At 49.6% G+C, this 22,277-nt stretch overlaps 1 protein-coding gene across 7 annotated transcripts in view; it reads right to left on the bottom strand.

Moving 5' to 3' along the window:
- Positions 1-22,277, bottom strand: part of ANK1 (ankyrin 1) — a 221,804-nt gene that overhangs the window by 74,566 nt on the left and 124,961 nt on the right. For all 7 annotated transcript variants that reach the window (XM_081869997.1, XM_081869998.1, XM_081870002.1 and 4 more), the window contains exons 3-8: positions 9,499-9,597; positions 8,359-8,457; positions 5,975-6,073; positions 5,669-5,854; positions 5,326-5,424; positions 2,030-2,128 (exon numbers count right to left, since the gene is read on the bottom strand). In XM_081869997.1, the coding sequence (XP_081726123.1) occupies positions 2,030-2,128; positions 5,326-5,424; positions 5,669-5,854; positions 5,975-6,073; positions 8,359-8,457; positions 9,499-9,597 (681 nt within the window). The remainder of the gene's footprint in view (positions 1-2,029; positions 2,129-5,325; positions 5,425-5,668; positions 5,855-5,974; positions 6,074-8,358; positions 8,458-9,498; positions 9,598-22,277) is intronic.

Raw genomic sequence — 22,277 nt, forward strand, 5'->3', positions numbered from 1 at the left:
CTCCCTCCCATGTTCTGCGCTTGCACTTCTCATGCCTGGAGTTCTCACTAAGCTGCAGTGTAAGTCTGAAGAAGTCCTTCTCACTAAACTCCTTTGCCAGACTCCTTTGGAGTGGCTTCTCTTTGAGACACCCGTCCCTCTGTGGGTGAACATGAATTCATGCAGAGATGCAGCAGCTTCCTCCTCCATAGGCAACATTGGGGGAGTCATTGAGCCACACAAAAGGGAGAAGGAAGAGGACTCCAATTTCTCATTGTACACAGTTCACTCTACAACCGAGAGCCACAAGGGGCTTTGCCCCGTCTGGGCTGCCTATATCCTCATGAGGAGGAGATCAAATCCAGAGCAGTGACTCTTGTGGGGAGGCCACGGACACCCTCTTCTGGGCCTGAATATGTCTGGCTTCTCCTGCGAGTCATTAGAAAGAAGGGGAAATGCCCAAAGGTGCTAAAAGGATTTCTGCACTACAATATGAGTATCATATTCGAGAGCTCTCCAAAGAGAGAAGAGAGTCACTGGGGCTTCCGCAAGGAGCAGCCAAACTCCTGCCAGCAGCTCTTGAGGTTCACCTTTCTCTTTGGTCTGAAGATTGGTGCCCATGATGTCCTCATGTTTAGGTAAGTAATGTTGTGCGCACATTAACAGTAAATAAGGTAAAACAGTACAAAGCAAAGGTGTTGGTAAGCATAATAGAGGAATTAAGTGTTATCTTGGGAGGGGGAGAGTGTGAGATTGGAACAGGGGTGCCAACTGCTGGGGGCCCAACCCTTTTGGGACCCCCAATATTTTGGAGGTGGGGCCACCCCCAATGTTCAAAAACACCAGAAGAGGCCAAGCAGCTTCAGTGGCCTCCTCCTCCTGCAGCAAAGGGGAAGCAGCCTCAACTGGTGGTGATGGCAGGAGGAGGAGGAGCTGCTGGCCATTGAGCAGCGCTGCCACTGGGTTTGGCTCTGCCCCTGGCTCCTCCTGACATCAGGATGTTGGGACGTCACACATGTGGTGTTGGCCCCTGCAGTCTCCCTGGCAAGTTGGCGCCTCTGGCTTGTGATGTTGGTAGTGAGTGATGATTGGATGAGAGTTTGAAAGGGAGTTTGAATACTGATGAGAGGGTCTGTTTGGGAGTGTGTGGTTGCTGGAAGGAGAGTGTGGATGGTGGCAGGGTTAGTTTGATAGAATAAGGACTGCCTTGTTGTTCACCATTGTCTTATAGAGGACAAAGAAACAAATAAGATAATACAAAACCGAACCTATAGGCTTCTGTCCGCTTAATGATCATAACACCCCTGTTTCTCCTTTCTGCTTTCATAAATGCTTGTAGTGTGCACTCATGCCATTTGACTACGTTAGAGGCAGGAGATATTCAGGGATAGCTCAGCCAGTGGATCATGAGACTCTTAATCTCAGGGTGGTGGGTTTAAGCCCCACATTGGGCAAAAGATTCCTGCATTGCAGGGGGTTGGACTAGATGACTCTCGAGGTCCCTTCCAACTCTACAATTTTAATTCTTGAAAAAACATAGCATCTGTGTTGGCAGCAGAGAAAAGGAGGGGCTGTGGACCTCGCAGAGGGCGAGAGGTAGTAAGGGGCAGCTGGGGGGGGTGTGCAAGGACCACATAGCTGAAGGGGTGGTGGCCTGACAGGACTGCCCTCCTTTTCTCCTTACTGCCTCTCCTGATGCAAGGCCCTGTCTTGGTCGGAAGATTCAGAACAGACAAAAGAAAGGACTTTTCTTCCATGCAGCACATAGTTAAACTGTGGAACTCCTTCCTACAGGAGGAAGTGATGGCCACCAACTTGGATGGCTTTCAAAGAAAATGAGGCAAAGTCATGGAGGGGGAGAGGGCTCTTGATGGCTACTAGCAGGATGGCTATGTTCTGCCTCCAAAGTTGGCGACAGCAAGGCTTATGGGAAGCAACCATAGGAGAGCATCAAATTCTGCTTGCAGGTTTCCCTTGGGGCTTCTGGTTGTCCCCTGTGAGAACAGGATACTGGATGAGAGGGGCCATTGGCCTGATCTTATGTCCCTACCTTGGTGCGGGTCTCGATGTGGGCTCCCCGGTCCAGCAGCAGGCGCACCATGATGATGTTGCCCCGGCGGGAGGCGATGTGCAGTGGAGTGATCCCATTCTGTGTTTGTGGAGAGAAGAGCAGAGGGAGCTGCCTCATACCCAGCCAGACCACTGGCTCATCTTGCCTAGCAATGCCTCTTCTGATGGCCCATGGCTTTCCGAGATCTCCAGCTGGTCAGTCCCAGTTAGGGACTGGACCCAGGAACTTCTGTATGCAAGCCAGCCCTCTCCTAGCAGCACATGTGGAGCCATTTCCAAAGCGAGGGACCCTCTCCTTTCTGGACAACTTTCCAAACACCAGTGGTGGGTGGGACCAGAGCATAGCTGTCAACATTTCCCTTTTTTAAAGGGAAATTCCCTAACCTATTGGTATTGGGGGACTTCAACATCCATGCTGATGCGACCCCCTCCTCACAGGCTCTGGACCTGGTGTCTTCCATGGCGACACTAGGGCTCTCCCAGTTTGTTTCAGGCCCCACACATCAAGCAGGCCACACGCTGGATTTGATCTTTGGCTAGATGTGATCATGTCTCCTTCGATGAAGGTGCCATGGTCAGATCACTACCCTCTGAAAGCCAGGATTGATTTTCCACCCCCACCCTGCTTAGGTGGCGAGCTGATTTGGGCTCGCCCGCAGAGGCTGATGGACCCTGATAGATTCCGTCAAGCCTTGCGGGACCTTGCTCCCCCTGGCGACTCATTGACTGAGCTTGTTGAGGGCTGGAATATCCAGCTCCTGGCAGCCATCGATGAGATCGCACCGAAGCGCCCTCTGCGACCCCGCAGAAACCGGGCTCCCTGGTTTACCGAGGAGCTCCGGAAAATGAAGTGGGACCTCAGACGGCTAAAGCGAGTATGGTGGGCTGCCCATGACGGAGCCTCAAGAACATCTTATAGGGTTTTTATGAAAACCTATGAGATGGCAGTGAAGGCCGCTAAGAAGTCTTACTTCTCGGCCTCCATTGCATCCGCTAGCTCTCGTCCGACGCAATTATTTAGTATAATTAGGTCTTTAACGTCCCTTGAAGGACAGCCAAATTTAAATAACAATCTGACACACAGCTGTGAGGCATTTGCGAGCTTTTTTGCGGAGAAGGTCCTGTTGCTCCGCCATGACCTCCCTGCCAATTTGGATACAATAAAGGAACTGGAGGCCCCTCAACTGTCCTCAGGTCCAGTATTGGAACACTTTGACCAGATATCCCCAGCCGATGTGGACAGACTCCTCCGAGCTGGAAAGCCCACCACCTGTCCTCTCGACCCGTGCCCGTCTTGGCTGATTACAGCGTGTCCAGACAAGGTGCGGGCCCCCCTGGGGGATATCATCAATTTGTCCCTTGGCACCAGGATATTCCCAGAGGAACTGAAAGAGGCAGTGGTGCGCCCGCTCTTAAAGAAAACATCATTAGAGCCCTTAGATCTATCCAATTACCGCCCGGTTTCGAATCTTCCATTCCTGGGTAAGGTGATTGAGAGAGCGGTTGCTGAACAGCTTGGTAGGTTTCTGGATGAAACATCGGCTCTGGATCCATTCCAGTCCGGCTTCCGCGCTGGTCATGGGACCGAGACGGCTCTGGTTGCCCTAACAGATGATCTTCGTAGACAGCTGGATCGAGGCAGGTCGGGGCTGCTGATTCTTCTAGACCTGTCAGCAGCCTTCGACATGGTCGATCATGAACTCCTGGACCACCGTCTTGCCGACGTGGGGATCCAGGGCACAGTCCTTCAATGGCTGCGCTCGTTTCTCTCTGGTCGGGGACAGAGGGTGGCGCTTGGGGGGAAATTGTCATCGCGCCACTCCTTGGTGTGTGGAGTGCCTCAGGGTGTGATACTCTCCCCGATGCTTTTTAACATCTTTATACGCCCCCTCGCCCAGCTTGTCCGGAGTTTTGGGCTGGGTTGCCATCAGTATGCCGATGACACCCAACTCTATCTGTTGATGGATGGCCATCCTGACTCGGCCCCAGACACACTGACCAGATGTTTGGAAGCTGTGGCTGAATGGTTACGTGGGAGCCGGTTGAAGTTAAATCCTTCGAAGACAGAGGTCCTCTGGCTGGGATGGGACGATATGCGATTGAGGGGGCAACTCCCATCTCTTGTGGGGGTGCAATTAGTGTGTGGAGTGCCTCTTCAGCAAAGCTTGCCGGCAGCCAGGCTCCAGCCCAATCCCACCCGCACCACCAGCGCTCCAATTCTGCCACAAGCCTTAGAAGCTGGCTGTGATCCTCAAGGACACCACAAAGCTAACTTAGCACTTGGTCAGCTCACTCCCAAGAAGCAATCTGGCTCCCTCACACATCCATTGATCTTCAGACCCAGCAACTCATCTCACTGTATCTCTCACGGCTGCCTCAAGGCTGTCTTGGGAAAAAGACCTGCGTCTTGCTTTTCTGGCTCTTCAGTTTATGCTTATGGGACTTGAGTTTCTCCTGGCCTTCCCTCCCGTCCCACTGGACCGACAGCCAGCTCTGCTACAGCCCCAGAGGCAGGGCCACTTGCAGATGGGCATCCACCAGGGCCTGACAAGAGGTCTCTGATCTACGCTGAGACTGAATGGACCCAGCCCCCAACCACGAGTGGCTGAAGGGCCCTCCGAGCCAAGTCCAAGACCCAGAACAAGCCGTAACCCTTTCTCCTCACTCCTGTCCTGCTTCTCAGGGACCGGTGAGAAATTGTGATGAAAGAGCCCAGAGGCGACTAAACAGGGCATTTGCACTAAGGGAGGGGGTCGGCTTCTTTCTCAAAGGGGGTCTTCTTTGCTGTCTCTGAAGTAGTGCAGGTGGAGGAGCACAGTGGAATGTTCCTCTGTACAAAAGCATTCCCTGAACATAGAAAAGGAGCATGTCCGGGTTCTAGCGTAACCTCGCAGGCAGGTTGGCTTTCTATGTGCTAGTTTTTTTATTTAAAAAACCTCTTTTTGCATTTTTTGTACAAAGGAGCATTCATTCATTCATGCAAGCCATCCCCTAGAACAGTCTGATGTGGCAGATAGGAAGCTGCCTTAAACAGAGTCAGTCCATTGATCCAGTCAGCTCAGTATTGTCTACACTGGCTGGCAGCAGCTCTCCAGGCTGTCAAAAAGGTGTCTCTTCCAGCCCTACCTGGAGATGCCAGGGATTGAGCTTGGGACCTTCTGCCTGCAAGGTAGGTGCTGTGCGCTGAGCTGTGGCCCTTCCCTTCCCCTTCTGTAAGAGCTGGGGCCATGTCAAGGGGCCTCCTGAAAGAGCCGGCAGAGGACTCTGGACACCCACCTGGGGAGTGAAATTGACGCTTGCGCCTCGGTTCAGTAGCAACTGGGCCACGTTGAGGTTCTCGTAGTGTGCAGCAATGTGCAGTGGGGTAAAACCAGTCTGTGGGAGAGAAGAGGGTGGGGAGACTCCAGGTGAAAATAATGCCATGGCCTGTCTGCAAAACGCAGGAAGTACTTCAAAGCTGGCTCTTCTGCCAGCCCTTTTCTTTAGGCAAGATGCCAGTCTTGGGTGGCTAGCCCCATAAACTACCTTAGGAGGGATTGCACCTGGAAACTAAGCCTTGCTCAATCTAAGGCAGCCCCTCAAAGGCAGCCCTTGGCCCTTACTGGAACTCCCTGCCTACCTTGGATAGGACGTCCGCATTGGGGTCGTTCTGCAGGAGCACAGCCGCCGTCCGAGTGTCATCATTGCGTGCAGCTATGTGCAGTGCTGGCAGCCGCACTTTGCCCTTGGTCCCGTAGTTAATCAGGTGAGCCACCACATTTTCGTGGCCCTGCTGCAGAGCCACAGCCAGAGGTGTGAATCCATCCTGCCGTGGATCAGGGAGGGGGGAAGAGACACATAGTGAGCCAAGGGTTCCATGTCATCCCAAAGAAGCGCAAGGGCAGAGCATGGAGGGGGAACACCGGACAAAGGGGGAGCTACTCACTTCCGTGGCAACGTTTTGGTTGGCGCCATTCTCCAGCAGGAACTTGACCACTTCCAGGTGATTCTCCTGCGCTGCCATGTACAGAGGCGTAAAGCCTTTCTGCAAACACAGAATCAGAACCTGCATTGCCAGCTGCACAAAACAACCCCCACCGATCGCTGCTGATCACAGAACGGCAGGGAGGCACAAGGGGTGAAATGGATTGGCTTATGGGGCAAAGGGAAATACTCCAAAGTTCAATAGAATCAATGGTCGCATAACATAACAGCAAAAAGTGTGTTTCTGAGTCCCAGCTCTTTGTCACATGGTGTGATGACCAATGGAAACCAGAGCGGTGCTATGCAGAGAGAAATAGGGTTGCTTATCAGCAGCTCCTGCTGAACTTTACAGGGAGAAGGCTGAAAACTGGGACAAAAAGTAGGGGCAAGGGGAACCTGCCCTTGCTTATGCTTTTGGAAGTTTCATTTCTATGTCTGGAAAACCGCCACTGTCACTGTGGATGGTGAGACAGTGGGAAACCTGTCCTTGGAAGGCAAGGACCCCGAAGAGAGCAATACAACTGATCTCTTTTCAAATAAACTAACATAAGGAACCTTCCCAGTGTGTGCCCTGGGCTAACTGGTATGGGGAGGTGGACTGGGTTAGGGGCATCATTTGGATTCTCCACTGTAGGCACCAAAATGCCTTGGGACCACCCATAAAATAACAGAAAAGGAGACGGTGTGGGGCTGGAGTAGGATTTAGGATGAGGGAGGGAGGGAGGGAAGGAAGGGAGGGAGGGAGGAAGGAAGGAAGGATTTGGAAAGAAGGTTATCAACGATGAAATTTTAAACAACAGTTCTGCATTTTTTATTCATTTCAGTTTCTACTCAAGATCCTGCTTAGCAAAGAATAATCTAGAAAGGAAACAAATAAACTGCTAGCCTAATGCAAATCTCGGTCTGTGCATATTAAAACCAAATGGTTGGAATTGCCAGCTGTTTACTCACCTGCTTAGCAAAAGTATCGCCAGCATAAGCGGAGAGGCTGAGCATTAGCTCTAAAGCGCTCACAAAATGAGCATGGCTTCATGTTTATGCAACCAAAGGCAAGCACACTCAGTCTCCTTGCTTTGGGAAAATGACTCAAAAGTACAAATTGCAAACAGGATCAGAAGGATTTGGGGGAGGGGGAGGGGTCTGCTTGCTGATCTCAGTCAGAGTGACCGACAGCAGTGAGTCCTGAAAATAGAGAGCTTGCCCTCTAGGCCCCCTAAGCCTGTCATTCTGCATTCCACCCCCCACCTTGCCTCAGTGCTTCCCTACCCAATTTCTCTCCAACTCCCTGGCATTTGTTTGACCTTCAGATACCTGCTTATGTAACTGAAAGACACAGCAGACTGTCACGGAGGGGCAGTGCCTCCCCAGGGCCAGCAGGGGGCTCCTGCGCCAGATGATGGTCCCTATTCCATCCAAACAGGCACAGAGACATGACGACCCACACTGCCCCCCCCACCCGCAGCTCTGCCGGAGCAGGTGACATGAGGATGGTTGGCTGCCTGGCAGAAAGAGAGTGACGCTGGCAGGGAGATAGCCGGGAACTGAAGCAGCTCAGAAGCATCTATGTGATGCACATAGAGGGACGTGAGAGAGAGACCTTGGATGGCTTTGAATCTGCAAGCTTCACCCAGCCCAGCCAGATTCAAGCTAAGCAATATTTACAAGGCTGCAGGCTTGAAGTGGGCAGATTAGTCAGCCAACTAACACCATTGGTGATTGGTTTGTAATAGACCCGGGGCCACAGTCTCTCTTGCAGGGACCACATAATGGTGGCAGGTAGGGTCAGGGAGGGGAAAGTGGGCAGAACGGGCAGAGCAACAGATGGGACTCATCTGTTTGCACAGTGGCAGACAGTCCAGCCGTGGCTTCACACCCTCCCGGAGTGCTTCTCTCTCACTTGGAAGGAGGACAGAGAGGGACGGATGCCGGTGGGTGTAGGAACCAGAGTACTGCACATCGACATTTGCTACTCTGCTTACTTTTGCCTGAGCTTCCCCCACCACCACCATTTGCTTGTGGCCCCTGAATGCTTATCCAGAAGGCAATGTGGCCCTTAGTCTGAAAAAGGTTCCCTAGCCCTGTTCTAGTATTACTACTACTACTACTACTTAAAAACAATAATAAGGCACACAGCTTGGCTGGCTTGCCAAGTCTGGCAAAGGACTGCTGGATCATGTAGAATCGGTTTCCTTGTGCGCCCAGTACTCTCTGCCCCCTGCTTGTTAAGGGGCCTGGCCCACTCCTGGTCTTTTCCCGCAGAGCCTTCAAAGCCCTAAAGCTCCAGAGCCTCCCAGCTCCTTGCCCAGGCGAGGCCACTGCAGGGAGAGGGAGAGGCAGGCAACTTACCTGGGACTGTGCATTGACATTTGCCCCAAAGTTCACCAGCTCCCTCACCACATCCTCTTGTCCTGCCAAGGCAGCGATGTGCAAGGCCGTGTTCCCTTTCTGAAAAAGCCAGATGGAAGAAAAGGGTCAAGCAGGGTACAAATTGCAAGCAGTCTAGAAAAAAAACACCTTTAAAGACAGACAAACAAACAAACAAACCCCTATGGATCTATACATTGAGAAAACAGCAGAAAACCACACACACACACACACACACACACACACACACACCAAGTTGGGTAGCGTATCACTAGCGTATTTTGTTCTTGTTGACATCCATCTGTCTCCAGATACAATGGAGTATGCCTCTGGGGGTGAAGTCAAACCACTGTGCTAGTAGCACCAAAGTGACCTCCCCAGGGAGCAAACCTGGGCAGTGTGTCTGGAGATCCTGGGCTAGCCAGGCCTGCTGATGTGGTCCAAAGGAAAGCAGAGCAATTCCTTTGACACCAGCTTGGCTGCAGGAGTTGCCAGAAGGAGGTGTACAAGGCACCATCTAACCCTCTTAGGGACCACTCCAGATTTGTGTAGGGTTTAGTCCTTTTCTTCTTCTGAATAAGCGTCTCCACCTCCATTGTTCAATTCTATGAATATGCGACAACAGAGTCAGCTGAGCTGGCTGATAGCCACTCTTTAACCCACCCCAATTAACCACACAGTTAGGGGCTGCTAATGATCATAAGTGAAGTGTCCACAATTGCTAGGGTCCTGCAGTCTAAATCAAGCTCGTGGGTAGACTTCAGGCTGGTGGGATTTACTTTGAATCAAACAAGACATGGTGTTAATTATGAGAAAGCAATCAACATGCACTTAAAAACAAAAAAAGCAGGATTGGAACTGTGCAATGTTTAACCCTTTCTCTCTGTTGTATTTCCAGCAGAAATCCTTTCCCCCGGGGCAGCAAAGAGCAACTTTGTGGGGAGATTTCTGTTTGGTCTTTATAAAGGATATATATAAGGGATACTAGCCCAGGAGAGGCTCATTTGCTGGTCTCAGCAACCATGAGAGCTCTTCTTGTTGGTTGCAGGCCACCTTTGTCTGTCTCCAACCTCAGTTTCAAAAGAGCCATTCCCACCCCAACCTGGGGGGGGGGGGGCTTACCTTGGTGGTGGTTTCCAAAATTATTTCCTTGTGCAGCAACTCAGCCACCATCTTCACATGTCCCTCCTTGGAGGCCAGGTGCAAAGCATTCAACCCATTCTGGAAAGAGGAGAGACTCCATGAGACCAGGGCCGGAAGTGAGCTTGCTCGCTCTTCACTGGCTCTGCCTTGCGACAAGTTCAGATTCAGCCAGGGCAGGGGCTCAGATGTTCAACCCAGAGTGTTGGGGAGAGGGGCAACTGTTCCACACACACCACATGCTTCATCAAGGGGAGCACTACAGGTGTCCTGCAACATTTCTGGTGTGTGTGATCTCTTTATTATATTTCTGCCACATGCATATATAATTATGCAGGATCAATCTAAACTATAAAGTTGAAAACATCAAGGAATAGGAATTACACCTAGTAATGCTGAGGTATAAGAAGACAGAAAAGGCAACCATTTTCAGCTTAAAAGAATAATTTTGGTTTGTCATTTGTTCATGACAAACAGCACATTGTTGTTGTTGCTGCTGCTGTCATTATATCATTTAATCTTGTCAATTCAAGTTTGCTACTAGTCACAGCTGTTAATCCTACTAACTACAGGTAGAAGAAATTCCACGGCAATGGTTCTGAACTAAGCTTTTAGCAGGACAGGTCATTGATTCGTCTTCCAACTGGGTCCCAACAATGGCACCAATAAAGTCTCCAAGTTTCTTCTGGCCATGTTTTGAATATGCACGCACACACTCAATTTATTTGTTTAACTCTACCAATTGTGAAGGTAGAGTTTCTAAGGATATCCTGGCACTGAGAATAACACTGCATAGTTAAACTGCCACAGGAGGAAGCAATGGCACCAACTAGGACAACTTCATGGAGGACAAGGCTCTCAATGGCTCCTAGCCAGGATGGCTGTGCTCTGCTTCCACACCTGGAGGCAGCCATGTTTCTGAATCCCAGTTGACAGGAGGGAAGAGGGCTCTTGTGCTCGAATCCTGCCTGTGGGCTTCCTGCAGGATGCTGGCTTAGATGGGCCACTGGCCTGATCCTGCCAGAACCTTTTCCCACTCTACAATATCCTTTCTGAGGTGAGGCAACCAGAGCTGGGCAACGGCTGAATCAGTCTGAGTCCGTGCGCAGAACCAGCCAGCATGGCTCCACCTTGCCAGCCCCCCTGCTGCCCCCCTGAGCAAGAGGCCACCAGAGCAAGTGAGCAGAGCCCCCTCACCACCTTTCCAAGCACAACAGAGAGACCCTGGAAAAGCGGCCAGGTGAAAGGGGAGACATTTGAAACTCCTATGCACAGGTTGGGGGGGGCACCACCTCTAGACCGTCAGTATTTCGCAGGAGGAATCCAAGGGTGTACTTTAGGTCTGTGCAACTGAAGTGGATGAAAGCTAGTCTGTCACGCTGGGACAACAAAACCATTTAACAGCAACAGCAACAACCTGTTGGGATGAATGAATGGTTAAGAGGGAAAGTGTGGGATGAATGAATGATGTGGAAACACCCCAGAAACAAATCAGCATGAATTTGGGAGGAAAGTTCATGGCTGTATAACCCCCCTGCAAGCAAATCAGAATGAATGCTCAATAAAGTCTAAGCTCTGCATAAGCTTTGTGCAAGCGAATCAGTGTACCTGCTCCGTCAATAGGTCATCTGGAGGATAAGCCCAAAGTAACATCACATCCGCTCCAGACATTGTAAAGCAGTATTGTACTGGTTTAAGCAGCCGTGTCCCCCCCCCCCAAATCCTGGGGACCACAGGGAGAGTTGATAGGAAGCCCTTATGCCCCTACAGGTAGGGCTACAGTTCTCAGAGTGGTTTAACAATCAATCTCTTTTCCCAGGGAACTTTGGGAATCGTAGCTCTGTAAGGGGAATTAGAGTTTCCAAACAATTCTCAGCACCCTTTAACAAACCAGAGTTCCCAGAATTATTATTATTTGGGTGGGGAGGGGGGGCCCACAACTTTTTAAATGGGTATCATAGTGCTTTAAATGTATGCACTATGTGTGGCCCAAGACTGATGGCCATCCTACTGGTCCCTAAACCCACACAGGTAAATAACATCTTTGCCTTGAAGCCCCAAACTCCCTGCAAGCGGACACAGGCTCCCCCCACCCACCCCAAACCATGTGGATTCTTCCTTCCTTTTCAGCTAGGCACCACACTGGCATCCCAGGGCAATCCGAGGTCTCTTTCTCTTTGCTGCTGGGCATCTAAAGTGGCACATGACAGATGAAAGATGCAGATGCAGGTCCTCTGAGAATGGTGGTGATGGAATCGAGGCTGGTGCAGATGGTGATGGTGATCAGATGGTAGGTTAAGAGGCCGTGCTCAGTTTTGTGTGAGAATACAAGGCTTGTGGGCTAGGTCTGACCACACGCATCCCTCTTTTATCTCATACAGGACATGTGAGGTTGGACCTTGACCACAAGTGTAATATTCCCCAGGGTGGAAAGGCAGGTGCGCTATCAGACCATGAGAGGCCAGCAGTGGACGGGCACCTGGGTCTTCACTTAACAAGCTCCAGAATTTGTCATGACTGGCAGATGATCAGTCCCAGAGCAGATGCCCCATTTGACCAAGAATCAGGTAGTGCACCCCCCATGCCCATTTGACTCAGGGGGCTTGCTCACCAATTTTCACTGGTGGTTCATCCCAGAAAGCCACATTTCCATTTATTCAATTCCTTAATAAGACTATAGATGGCCAACTTATATAAAACCCAATAGAATAATTAAAACATCATAAAATTACAATGTCACAAATGACAGAGCAAAAGACCAGCACTGAATTTTATTTATCAAAAATTATTGGCAAAACAAAATCATTCTGAACAGGTAATGAAATATCAGAATTGTTTTAATTCAGCTGGAGCAGCATTTCAAAATACTGGTGCCAATACTATGCTAAAAATCTTAGTTTGTGTAGACACCAAGGGCTTCTGCTTTCCCCATTCCTAGAAAAAGCACAAGTCTGAGCAGTTTTCCCCTTCCTTTTGTAGGGAAAACCCGCTCCTCAGTGCTAAATCAGAGCAAACGTCAATCTGGAGAAAACCCGAATTGCCATTTGCTCCAATAGGGCGTCGAAGAGCAGTTTCCCTCTAGAGAAAGCAGTGAGACCAGAGGGAGTGTAGATCAGCCCTAAATGAATAGGACCATGGGGAAGTCAGGAGGACTCCTCCAGATTATTATTGCAGCTGATCTGGGTTTAAGGAATGAGACAACCCTTCAGGTGAGCAGTTTGGGGCTTTGTCCACTGGCAGCTACACATTGAACTTAGAATCATAGAATCATAGAGTTGGAAGAGACCACAAGGGCCATCGAGTCCAACCCCCTGCCAAGCAGGAAACACCATCAGAGCACTCCTGACATAATAGAAATGAACTTGGTTCAGTAAGATACAGGGCAGCCAGCGCAGAACTTAGATGTTTAGTTTCAGGACTCAGATGCAATGCGGTTCTGGACACAGAATATTATTACTAGTGTAAGAGCATAACAAGAGCCTGCAGGGTCAGGCCAGGAGTCCCTCTCGTCCACTAGCCTCACAGTGGCCAGGCAGATGCCTCCGTGGGAAGCCCACTAGCAGGATTGAGCCCAAGAGGCCTCTCCTCTCCTGGGGCTCCAGCAACTGGCATTCAGAAGCATCTCTGTCTCCAACTGGGGCCCCTGATAGGCTTCTCCTCCACAATCTGTCCAGTCTTCTTTCAAAGCCTCTGTTGGTGGCCATCCCTGCCCTTACCTTAACTATGCGCCATGTGACGTACTTTACTTTATCTGTCCTGAATCTCCCAACATTCAGCTTCATTGGATGTCTACATTATTATTTATTAAATGCCAAGATTCCAGTCGTTGTAAAAGGGAAGGGTGGATGAAATAGTAGAGGAGCTGACAGGCAAAGGATCCAGGTTTAGTGGCTCAAGCACAGTTGCCTTGTGTGGCTAGTGCAATGTCTCTTTTCCCCCTGGCGCCGTTGGGCCCGTCCTCTCACTTAAAAATTAGAGTGCGCACCCAACTCACACAACACCAATCCCACAAATCCCCACAGACTACCTCAGATTATCTTGTAGGGGACTTGCGTGAGGTAAACATAATAATTAGGAGTCTCAGACAGGATTTGTACAAATAAACAATAATGATTTTATTTAACAAGGAAGTTTATGACACAAGTGAATAAAATTTAGGATACTTCAGTTTACAATGTTATTTCACTTCAAGGTTTTCTCAGTTGTTTCACACTTAATACTTTGGTTCTTAACTTAATACTTTGGTTCTTAACAAGGTGGTACTTTCTGTCAATTAGACACCCCTTAGACAACCCTACTCCTGCAGTACTCCAAGTAATAGACCCAAGGTTCCACTGGTTTGGGACTCTTACTAGAAGTATCTCTCCCCTCCTGACTGGAATGAGACCTAAGTAGATGGTCTCTTTCCAGCTTCTACTTCTCCTGGCTCAGCCTGGCTTTACTCTCACAAGACACCACACACTGTCCTTCACCCTAAGCTCAGAGACTCCTTTCTCTAGCTTGTGATATCTTCCTCAGAGTGGATGTTTCTACCCAGAACCAACTCCCTCTCCTCTCCCTCCTCTCTCTCTGCCTATCCTCCCAACCAAAGCCTCCTCCCTCCAAAACTCACGCCCTGTCTCTCCAAATCCTCTCCTTTTCAACTCCCCCTCCTGGAACCTCGGCCAATCAGAGGCTGCCATACATTAACCCTTTTCTGACATGGGGAAAAGAAAAAGAAAATACTTGGGGACCCAACCTGCCCCAGCAAAAACAAACTTTTCCGTCGCAGCTAGCAGTGCAGAAATACTTCAAAATCCACAGCAGAGGTAGAGATGCCTTTATTAGGACCAACCAAAATGGCACAAAATAGCAAGCCAGCTTTTAGGTTCTCCAGGACACTTAATCTATGGTTACCAGATGTCCCCGTTTCCCAAAGACAGTCCCCAGATTTACAAATCTGTCCCCGGACAAAATCCGTCCCCGGAATGACCCCGGATTTATATTTTAAGTGTTGTAGATTTATTAGTATGGAATGAATGTTGCGTGATTGGTTCAATGGCACAAGACACATCATATGGGGACTTCCGGCGAGGCAAAATGGTGGGCATCACGGCAGCGAGCAGCTCCTGAAGCCAGCCAGAGCCAACTGCGCTACCAGGCTGGCTCCAGGCTGCTGAGGCTGCCGCTGCCGCTGCCAAGGGGAAACCGGGGACACCCAGCGCATCAACTGGGGGAACTGCTGACCACCACCACCCCATGACCCAAATTGAGCTGGGAGTGAGAGTGCCCAGCCCCCCAGCTGCCCAGGAAAACCCCGGAGCTGACGCAGGGAGAAGGAGGAGAGGAGAAGGGAGAGAAAGAGGAAGGAGAAAAAAGAGGGGAGCCACCGCTGCAGAGGAGCAGAAGTAGGAGAGCACCGGGAGGGCAAGGACACGTAGCCAAGCCCAGGCCCCCATCAAGCCTACTCCACGGCAGCCAGCGCTCCAAGGGAGCAGGTCGGGGCCCAGAGGAAGGCTGCATGACAGAGGAGACTACAGAAGAGAAGATATTACTTTTTAAAAAATAAAACTTTTTTCAATAACTTTTTTTTCTCTTAAAAAGAAAAGTGTCCCCGGATTCTTTGAAAAAAATCTGGTAACCTTATCTTAATCAGACAGGAGGTGAAGCAAAGCAGACTGCGGGGGCGGGGGGGGGAGTAACGTGGGGAGAGAGAAAAAGCTGGCTTGGGGGTGAAGTCTCCCCTCTGACACCACCCTTTTTGTGTAGCAATCCAGAGTAAATTATGTAGAAGAGGAAGATTGCTGAATAAGTCATTGGGGAAGAAAGCATAAGGAAATGAAAAACTAGCACAGTTGCATCGTTTAAGGTTTCAGATCACGGCTTTTCCTGGAGAGGATGTGGGGTCTTGGTGCTGAATTTTGATTTCCCAGACAGTCTACAGGTATAAACTGTTAATGCCACTGCCTATCTCTCACTGAAGACAAACTTGTAGCATCTGGTAGCAACCCCTCCTTGCCCCAAATTTCTACCACTCCACCTCATGAATGAAACTTCCTGAACAGGGAGGGGGGCTCAGTAGTCTGACACACAACTCGCCCTGCGATGTGGGAGCACCTCAAGGCAGAAGGCCTCGCCTGTGGCCTGGAAGGGGCACTCAAGGGCGGGAAAAGCTTCCTCTATGGCTTAGACAAACAGGCCCTCAACATGGGAGCCACACTGACACCAAGGCCTGGCTCTATTAGCCAGAGCAGTTGCAGTCCTTTCAGGTCAGGGAATAAGCGAAACATTCTGGAAGAGCACCTAAGGCAACAGGAAGGCGAGGTCCGTGTCTGGGAACAGATCAATAAAATGAAATTGGCGGCAGGGCATTTGCTAGCTCTTAGCAGCTGCAGCCGCAGCACCACTGAGCCAGCTGTGATGGCTCCCTTGGCTTCCTCCCGAAAAAAAGCTGTACTCACACCCAACATGCCTAGAAATTAAGGCAGGAACAGAAGAGATCGTTGGCGCTGCAACATACAACCCCCCTAACAGGGGCTACCCCACAACTATGTGCTGTATCCAAGACTGCGGGGAGAAATGTTTCCCTGCTGCCTTCTGGCCAGGGGCCAAAGAAAGGCTCTTCTGGGTACCCTTGTTCCTCAAAGAACCGTTTAAGTTCCTTACAAAGTCCCAGCTGATGCCTTGCTCCAGAGGCAGACTTTGGTAAGCTAATCTTTCATAATATGGCACCCTGAGTTTTGCACCCCCAAATGGATCTTCTCAATTTACACCCCCTTTTACAGGGGAACCACCCATACCACCCTAAATCTGGCACTGGTTGCTCCAAAGATATTATGGGAAATTAAAGTGGCAGCCCTAATTGTTGAGCCTGCTATCAGAGTTCATGAGAGGCAGCCAGGTCTCACACCTGCAGGATCTACTTTAGGGTAGGCTCATCCTAGAGCCCTAAGATCCACCAACTGGAGCCAGGTGCAAAGAGTGGGTCAGGCAGGCGGCCACACATGAAGAATTGAGCAAGAGTGGTTTTTATGGCTAACTTTAGGCCCATTAATTTCAGTAGGTCTACTCTGAGCAGAACTTGATTGGATACAACTCAGCATGTGTCTGAGAACATGCTCAGCCCAGGAATTTGTGATCAGTACCAGCAGCAAGCTCACAACGCCTTCCCCACAAAAATCCACTCCGGTTCCCCACCTTCTGCAAGTATTGTTTTTTATGGAAGGGAGAGAAAGCTTTTGAGGTGTTGTTTTTGTGAGGTAACCAGGAGTTAAAATCCTTTCTTGCTGATCTGCTGCAAACCACCCAGAACTCTCCCAGTAGATCCCAATCTACCTGACACAGGAGCCGGAATTCCAAGACAGGGCGCTGTGCCAGGAGCGTCAGTGCAAGGCTTGGGAGGAGGCATGAGAAAGCTTTAAAAAGAATCAGGCTCCGGAAAGCCTGTTCCAAGGGCCTTGCGTGTGAGCGCTACATTGTTGCTACCAATTTCTGGATGGTAATTTTCCAATTATGTGGGCAATTAACTCCTTAACAAGCTGTTGCTCTTTGAAAAAGAAGCAACCCAGTTAGTCGTCAAAGATGCAATTGTATACTGTTATGTACTAAGCTTGGATCCTAGAACAACAGGCAGGTAGGATCCTAGAATGCAACAACTGATTGGCCTGCAGGAGAACACCAATCAGGCTCCAGGAGAGAAGCAGAATCAGCCAATCAGACGGGACTCATTGTGTAAATAATGTATATAAAGGCCTGAGTTTTGGGGAAAATTCAATCACTGTTTTACAAGCATGAAAGAGCATGAAATCACTGCAGGACTCTGAGTATATTTCACATACTCATTTTAATAAACTTCCTGCAACAAAGACTAATGAAGGCATCCCAACCTGCGGCCCTCCAGATGTTTTGGCCTACAACTCTCATGATCCCTAGCTAGCAGGACCAGTGGTCAGGGCTGATGGGAATTGTAGTCCAAAACATCTGGAGGGCCGAAGGTTGTGGATGCCTGGACTAATGTGACCATCTCCTCCTGAAGGGTCCAAGAGCTGTCTTGCATTATGAAAGTGTACGAATATATAAATAGTGACTGCAACTACTCCCCTGCCCTGCGCCTTTCTCACTTAAACCAGACAGCTTGGGAAAACTGAAGGTGGTTGGATCCACCCTGCCTCTCCTAAGTCCAGATAATACCCAACAGACACAATTCCACACATCCAGAGGGAATGTGATCCTGTTAGACTTCTCCCCTTTTTTTGGTCTCAGTTCTCTAAAAGAGCTGGGGTGGGGGGCACCTTGAATAAGTATTTATTTCTGATCAGTGATGGGGAAGAAAATCTACCCAGGAGCTGTGTGTGTGCATCCATTACCACAAGGCCTCCCTTCCTCTTCTGGGGCGGGAGCCCGGCTTGACAGCGGCACTTCATGATAATGAGCACAACAGTCTCTCTCAATTAAGAACAAAAGGCAGCTGCCTCCAGAATCAAGGGCTGGATTTGTGCCTGTGCCTGTGCCTGCGCTGGGGGAAAAGAGACTCTCCAGAGGAACACATCTTCTTCCTCAGCAGAACAGGATCAAACAGCAGTGCAGCAAGATACAAAATCACCCAACATGACCACAAAGTGAAGTGGCTGCTTCAAGGGAAGGTTGTGCAGTGAAATTAGGGATAAGGGAGGAATTCATTCTGTGTGCATTTTAAACTGGAACTTACCAAATTCACTCTAGACAGACCAAAACACAACTTTCCTCCAAGCCCGGGAATGGAAAGGGAGCAAGCTGGGTTAACTTTATCAGAAGAGAGATGAGGAGGAGATGCAACCCTGTTGGGTCTCCTTGATCTCTCAGTGGCATCTGAAACCATCAACCATGGTGTCCTCAGGGAACAACTTCGGGGGTGGAAGGAAGATGGAGGCACTGGACTGCAGTGGTTCCACTTCTACCTTCAGCATATTTGGCAGGAAACAGCACGGGGGGACAACTGCTTGGAGCCACAGCCTTTAGACCGTGGGGCCCCTCAAAGGTCCATCTTGTCCCCCGTGCTGTTTAATGTCTATATGAAGCCATTAGAACCCGTCAACTGGGGATTTGGAGCATGGCCTCATCAGCATGCGGAAGGCACCCGGCTCTCTCCCCATTTCCCACTTAAATCAGGAGAGGCTGTTTGAGTGCTGAAACTAGCAGCCTAAAGGCTTTGACGGCTGGAGAGGGTGGGCAATAAACTAAAGCTAAATCTAGACAAGATGAAGTTCCTGTGAGTAAGTGGTGCTCAGTTTTAGGTATGGGGATGTTGGCCTGTTCTGGACAAGGTAGCATTCCCTCTGAGAGAGCAGGAACGTGGCTTGTGAGGTGCTCCTCAATGCAAAGCTTTCTCTGGCGGGGCGGGACACAGGTGGCGTCACTTGCAAGGAGCACTTACAGCCAATTACACCCATTCCTAGCCCAAGAGCATTTCATCTCAGTGATCCATGCTCTAAGCACCTCCCGGATAGATTCCTGCAATGCACTCTACATGGGCAGCTCTTTGGAAGCTGCAGCTCATGCAGAATGACGCTATGCAGTTACTTTATGGTGTGGCAAGAGATGATATCACCCCCATCCTCAAGGCAATGTGCTGACTGCCTGTGAGCTGTCAGACCCAATTCATAGTGTTTGTACTAGTCGCCAAAGCCCTAAGTGAATGGGGACTATTAAGGGGACTATATAAGGAGGGAGGAGCTTGGTTTTTTAAATAGCAGTTGGATGTTCTATTAATCACATGTTTTGTATACAGGTGTAACCTTCACTTATAAAACAATAAAATACTTTTCTATTTAATGAAGTAGGCCAACCCTGCTGTGTTTGAGCATCTCCTGCTTCTTCTGCTAGGTTGGGCCTTGGTGCTCTGCTCCAAAGTCACAGGACTATAGAAATCTGCTTGTTGCAGAGTCAGAGTGCTGCTCTGCGTAGCTGAGCACTGCTGGCAACAGCTCTCCAGGGTTTCAGACAGAAGACAACCCCAATCCTGCTGGAGATGCCAGGGATTGAACCTGAGACCTTCCACACACAAAGCACTCAAAGTGCTCCACTGCTGAGACACAGCCCTGACCTGACAACACCTCTGACACAGGGCACTTTGAGACTGCTGCTGTTTTGCAAGAGGGATTCAGTTGCTTCTGGGCAAATTCAGGTTGCACCATTAAGGTGATCTGGCACACTTGGACAACAAATCCACTTCCCTCCCCTTGAACTTTTTCTGCAATAAGAAAAGTGACAGGATAATGCACCAGAAAGTATGAGGTAACACTTTCTCATAAACAAATCTGAACAAACGCTCAATAAAAAGCCAACATCACAGCCCATCCCTACAAACGTTGCACAAACAAATCCAAATGAAAGCACCACTAAACAGGCCGCCATCTTGAAGCTGCCATAGACACACATATGTTCCGAATGGGAATTTCTCCTCATTGAAGATGCTTGGTCAGAGCTAGTCCAGAACATGCACCTCTGTGGCCCAAAGCAGCCCAAGGTCCTAGCATTAAGGTCAAGGTCACATAACCTCTGAGCTGTCAGGAGCCCAGGCTGCCGTCTTGATAACACAGCACGCAAGTCGTAATTATTGCAAAGCAAACAATTAGCCTCTGATGCTCTAGCCGAGCATCCGTCTCTTACGATTCAGTTGACCCTTCTGAAGACTGCTTCCTGCTTCTGCAGAATATTCTGAACCTATGACCCCTATGTTTCTGGGTTTGTTTTCTGTCTAATATTTTCCCTATTCGTCTACTCCTTGGGCTCATGGAGTTAACTGCCTCCTCTTCCAGTGAGGAAATGCTTACCCTCCTGCCTTCCAAGCCTCCCTGTGCTTCTTGATAGAGCTGGCTTCTCTCCAGCCCACCCTCTGCTAATGACAATAATAATAATAATAATAATAATAATAATAATAATAATAATAATATTTTTATACCCCACCCATAATATTAAAATACAATAGTATATTAAACATTAAAAGCTTCTGTAAACAGGGCTGCCTTCATTTCATTGTCAAGAAAGGGGGGAGGGTTGACAGCCGACTGCTTCCAGCTGTCTGAGAGAAATGCAAGCCTCTCTGTTGCTGACTGCATTCTAACTCATGCTGTACTTCTCTCCTTTGGGCAGGCAGGTTCATGACATGAGCTCAGAAGCAGGTTAATTACACACCAGAGGTGTGAAATGCTAACACCGTCTCCCTAGCAGAGTCATGGGAGTGATGACTCTAGGAAGCCTGCAAGGGAAAGAGAAGTGAGCCGTGCCACTCGGTAAAAAACATGCAGCCACATCTCCACACAGCAGACACAAAGACCTGGTTTCGTAGTCATTCCTCTCTCCTGGAAATGCAGTTGTGTGAGAGGGACAAGGGATCTCCAAGAGAGAGTTCTCAGCAACTTCAGCAAACTACAAGATTCAGAAATGACAAAAGGAAGGACTTCTTCACGCAGCGCAGAGTTAAACTATGGAACTTACTCCCACAAGAGGCAGTGATGCCCACCAACGTGGATGGTTTGAGAAGATTGGGCAGATTCATGTCTAGTGGCCATGATGGCTATGTTCCAGCCACTATAAGAGAACCAGGGAACTACGGGTGGGGGGGAGAGAGAGCTGCTGAACTCAGGTCCTGCTTGTGGGCCTCCCATGGGCATCTCTCTGGGTGGCCATTCAGAGAACAGGATGCTGGACTAGGTGAGCCATTGGCCTGATCCTGTAGAGCTCCTATGCGGAATGTGCTTCCACAAGAGGCAGTGATGGACACCAACCTGGATGGCCTTAATTGACACCTTCCTGAGGCATACGGCTACTCATGGCAACTAGCCTGGGTGGCTATGTTTCTACCTCCACTGCTGGAGGCAGCATGTGTTGGAGCACCAGTTGCTAGCAAACACCAGGGGGAAGACTGCTGGGCCGCTCAGGCCCTGCTTGCAGGCGCCCCATAGACATCAAGTCGTCCATTGTGAGAAAAGGGTGCCAAGACGCTCTTCCTACACTCTTTGGCTCTGCAGATGGCCTCAAATGCTGGACTGGATGATGCAGCAGAGCTCTTGCTATGTTCTGATGTTGTTCCAGGAAGTTTGAGAGCCCAGAGATATTGGCTTGTTTTTGTTTTTATCATGTATTTTGTGTTTTTTATCTTGCATTTTTTATGTAGTGAATGGCCCTGAGATCTATGGATAAAGGGTGCTATACAAACTCAATCAATAAATAGCACAAAATAAATCATAGGAATAATAGGAACAGAGAAGCCGCCTTAGGACTTGCCCAAACTATTTCCCATGCCAAGAAAGGACAGCTTTCTCTTTGCCCTGTGCTTTCCAGGCACAGGTCTGACTGGTTTTCCCCTTGCCCTGCTCTTTTCCCATGGAAAACCCACTCTTTAGGGCTAAATCAGAGCAAACAACAATTTGTGGAAAGCCTCCATTTGCCGTTTGCGTCAACTGAGCGCTGAAGAAGGAAAGCAGCAGACAAGAGGAAGGATGGGTCAGTCCTTAGTTATACCTAGTACTGCCGCCTAAACATTTCCAGAGAGTTCTGGAGGTAGGGGTGGGCAGTAAGGGGCTGTGGGGCAAAAGAACATAGCATTTTTTACTGAAGGAAAAAACAGCGCCCTCCCCCCCTCCTGCTGCGTCATCTGATAAGGAATGGTAAGCACACCTGAAGCTGTCTGAAAATAACTAGGAATTGAACTTCCGGGTTGGTGCCTCCGGTAACGGTAATTCCTCTGATCGGGAGGAATTTGCCCCGTGGGAATCTGGGTCTGGCCGCCACGGCGAAGGTGG

This window comes from Podarcis erhardii (genome assembly GCF_964252035.2).
Source record: "Podarcis erhardii genome assembly, chromosome: 7".
Lineage (NCBI taxonomy): Eukaryota > Metazoa > Chordata > Lepidosauria > Squamata > Lacertidae > Podarcis > Podarcis erhardii.